Below are 2,161 nucleotides of genomic sequence, written 5' to 3'. Positions count from 1 at the left end.
TGTGTCTGTGTGTGTCAGTGTGTGTGTGTCTCCCCCCCTCTCATGCTCTCTGTGTTCCAGGTACAAGTGGCAGACGGAGCGGGAACGTTTCCCCAAAGACCTGGAGCAGGAAGTCTTCATCCGAGGAGGAGAATCCCTCAGAGACCTGATCCATCAGTCTCAGAGCTCCGGCAGCGGCTCAGGGCTCCCCCTGCTGGTAGGAAGCAGAACGACACGCAGCCACAGCCAGGTTCTGCCTCCAGCTGCTTGGTGGTGATGATCCGTTGTTCTGAGCCTAAAGTATGGGAGCCCTTTAACAAACACTCAGACATAAAACTCAACGTCTTCATCTGTCTGACGTTGAGACGTTCGTCCCCTGAGTCACTTCCTGCTGTCCTCTGATGTCAGACAGTTAAGAAAGAAGCTGCAGTTATAAACGGTTACATTTGCCGAGTCGCTCATTTTGAATGAAAGGCAACGAAGTCGTGAGATCAGAGCATTAAAAGCAAAAAGAACAGTTCTCAGACTCGTTCAAAAGAATCAGATCGTTGCTGAACGATTCATCAGTTCTCAGCAGGTTTCATGTCATTAATGCTCATCTTTGTTATTATTATTATTAAACACAGGTTAGCTGGTTGTCCTCATGTCCCCCATGTCCCTCATGTCCCCCATGTCCCTCATGTCCCTCATGTCCCTCATGTCCCCAACATCCTGCATGTTTTATTCTCTCTGGTTTAACCTGCCTGGATCCACTGATGCTCATTAGAGGCCTGAGGAGAAAACCGACCGGCTGAGGAGGCTGTTTTGGGCCCCTGGACCCCCTTTGGACACCCTTTGGGCCCCCTGGACCCCCTGTGGGCCCCCTGGACCCCTTTGGACCCCCTGTGGGCCCCTGGACCCCCTTTAGGCCCCTGGACCCCCTGTTGGCCCCCTTTGGGCCCCTAGACCCCCTTTGGGCCCCTGGACCCCCTGTGGGCCCCCTTTGGGCCCCTGGACCCCCTGTGGGCCCCTGTGTGTCAGTAAATGAACGGTGGCCCACATGCAGTACCTTGCAGGCCACTAGGTGGGGCTCACGGCCCCCAGGTTGCTGCAGCAGCTTTAACCTCTGCCCTGCTCTGCTGCCCCCTGCAGGTCCAGCGGACCATCGCCAAGCAGATCCAGATGGTGCGTCAGATCGGGAAGGGCCGCTACGGCGAGGTGTGGCTCGGCCGCTGGAGGGGAGAGAAAGTGGCCGTCAAGGTGTTCTTCACCCGGGAGGAGGCCAGCTGGTTCAGGGAGACGGAGATCTACCAGACGGTCCTGATGAGGCACGAGAACATCCTGGGTAGGTTCCTGAGGCCGACCCGGCGGGTCAGGGGCCGACCCGGGTCGCCTGAGGTCACCTTTAGTTGATTCAGAACAACTCGGACTGTTGGGGCAGCTGGTTACCGTGGAAACGGGCAGATGACGTCAGAGGAAGCATGTCCTAATCTTCTACTGTCGACTGAAGCACCAGAGTCACGTGACCTTGTGACCTTCTCTCTCTCTGCGGTCCAGGCTTCATCGCTGCGGACATCAAGGGTTCTGGCTCCTTCACGCAGCTCTTCCTCATCACCGACCACCATGACAACGGCTCGCTGTACGACTTCCTGAAGGTCAACACGCTGGACGCCGCGGCGCTGCTGCGGCTCGCCTACTCCGCCGCCTGCGGCCTCTGCCACCTGCACACCGAGATCTACGGCACGCAGGGCAAGCCGGCCATCGCCCACCGGGACCTGAAGAGCAAGAACATCCTGGTGAAGAAGAACGGCACCTGCTGCATCGCCGACCTGGGCCTCGCCGTCAAGTTCAACAGGTGACGCTCAGGCGGGCTTCCTTTCCTGGACCCACACGGTCAGAAGACACGTCTCCCTCAGGAGCTTTGATTGGACGATTCTGTTCCTGTGTTGCCATAGCGACACCAGTGAGGTGGACATCCCTCTGAGCACCCGGGTCGGAACCAGGCGCTACATGGCGCCGGAGGTCCTGGACGACAGCCTCAACAAGAACCACTTCCAGGCCTACATCATGGCCGACATGTACAGCTACGGCCTGGTCGTCTGGGAGATGAGCCGCCGCTGCGTCACCGGAGGTACGGCCCCCCGGAAACGAGCTGCGGTGACCGCAGGGCCCCGGCGGTGACCGGCAGGGCCCGGCGGTGACC

At 58.9% G+C, this 2,161-nt stretch overlaps 1 protein-coding gene across 3 annotated transcripts in view; it reads left to right on the top strand.

Moving 5' to 3' along the window:
- The window catches only part of LOC103477368 (bone morphogenetic protein receptor type-1A), a 25,128-nt gene that overhangs the window by 17,810 nt on the left and 5,157 nt on the right, over positions 1–2,161 (top strand). For all 3 annotated transcript variants that reach the window (XM_008430444.2, XM_008430447.2, XM_008430446.2), the window contains 4 exons: positions 61–196; positions 1,111–1,303; positions 1,516–1,813; positions 1,914–2,089. In XM_008430444.2, coding sequence (XP_008428666.1) covers positions 61–196; positions 1,111–1,303; positions 1,516–1,813; positions 1,914–2,089 — 803 coding nt within the window. The remainder of the gene's footprint in view (positions 1–60; positions 197–1,110; positions 1,304–1,515; positions 1,814–1,913; positions 2,090–2,161) is intronic.

Source organism: Poecilia reticulata, linkage group LG15, assembly GCF_000633615.1.
Source record: "Poecilia reticulata strain Guanapo linkage group LG15, Guppy_female_1.0+MT, whole genome shotgun sequence".
Taxonomy (NCBI): domain Eukaryota; kingdom Metazoa; phylum Chordata; class Actinopteri; order Cyprinodontiformes; family Poeciliidae; genus Poecilia; species Poecilia reticulata.
This window is presented reverse-complemented; position numbering and strand designations above follow the sequence as displayed.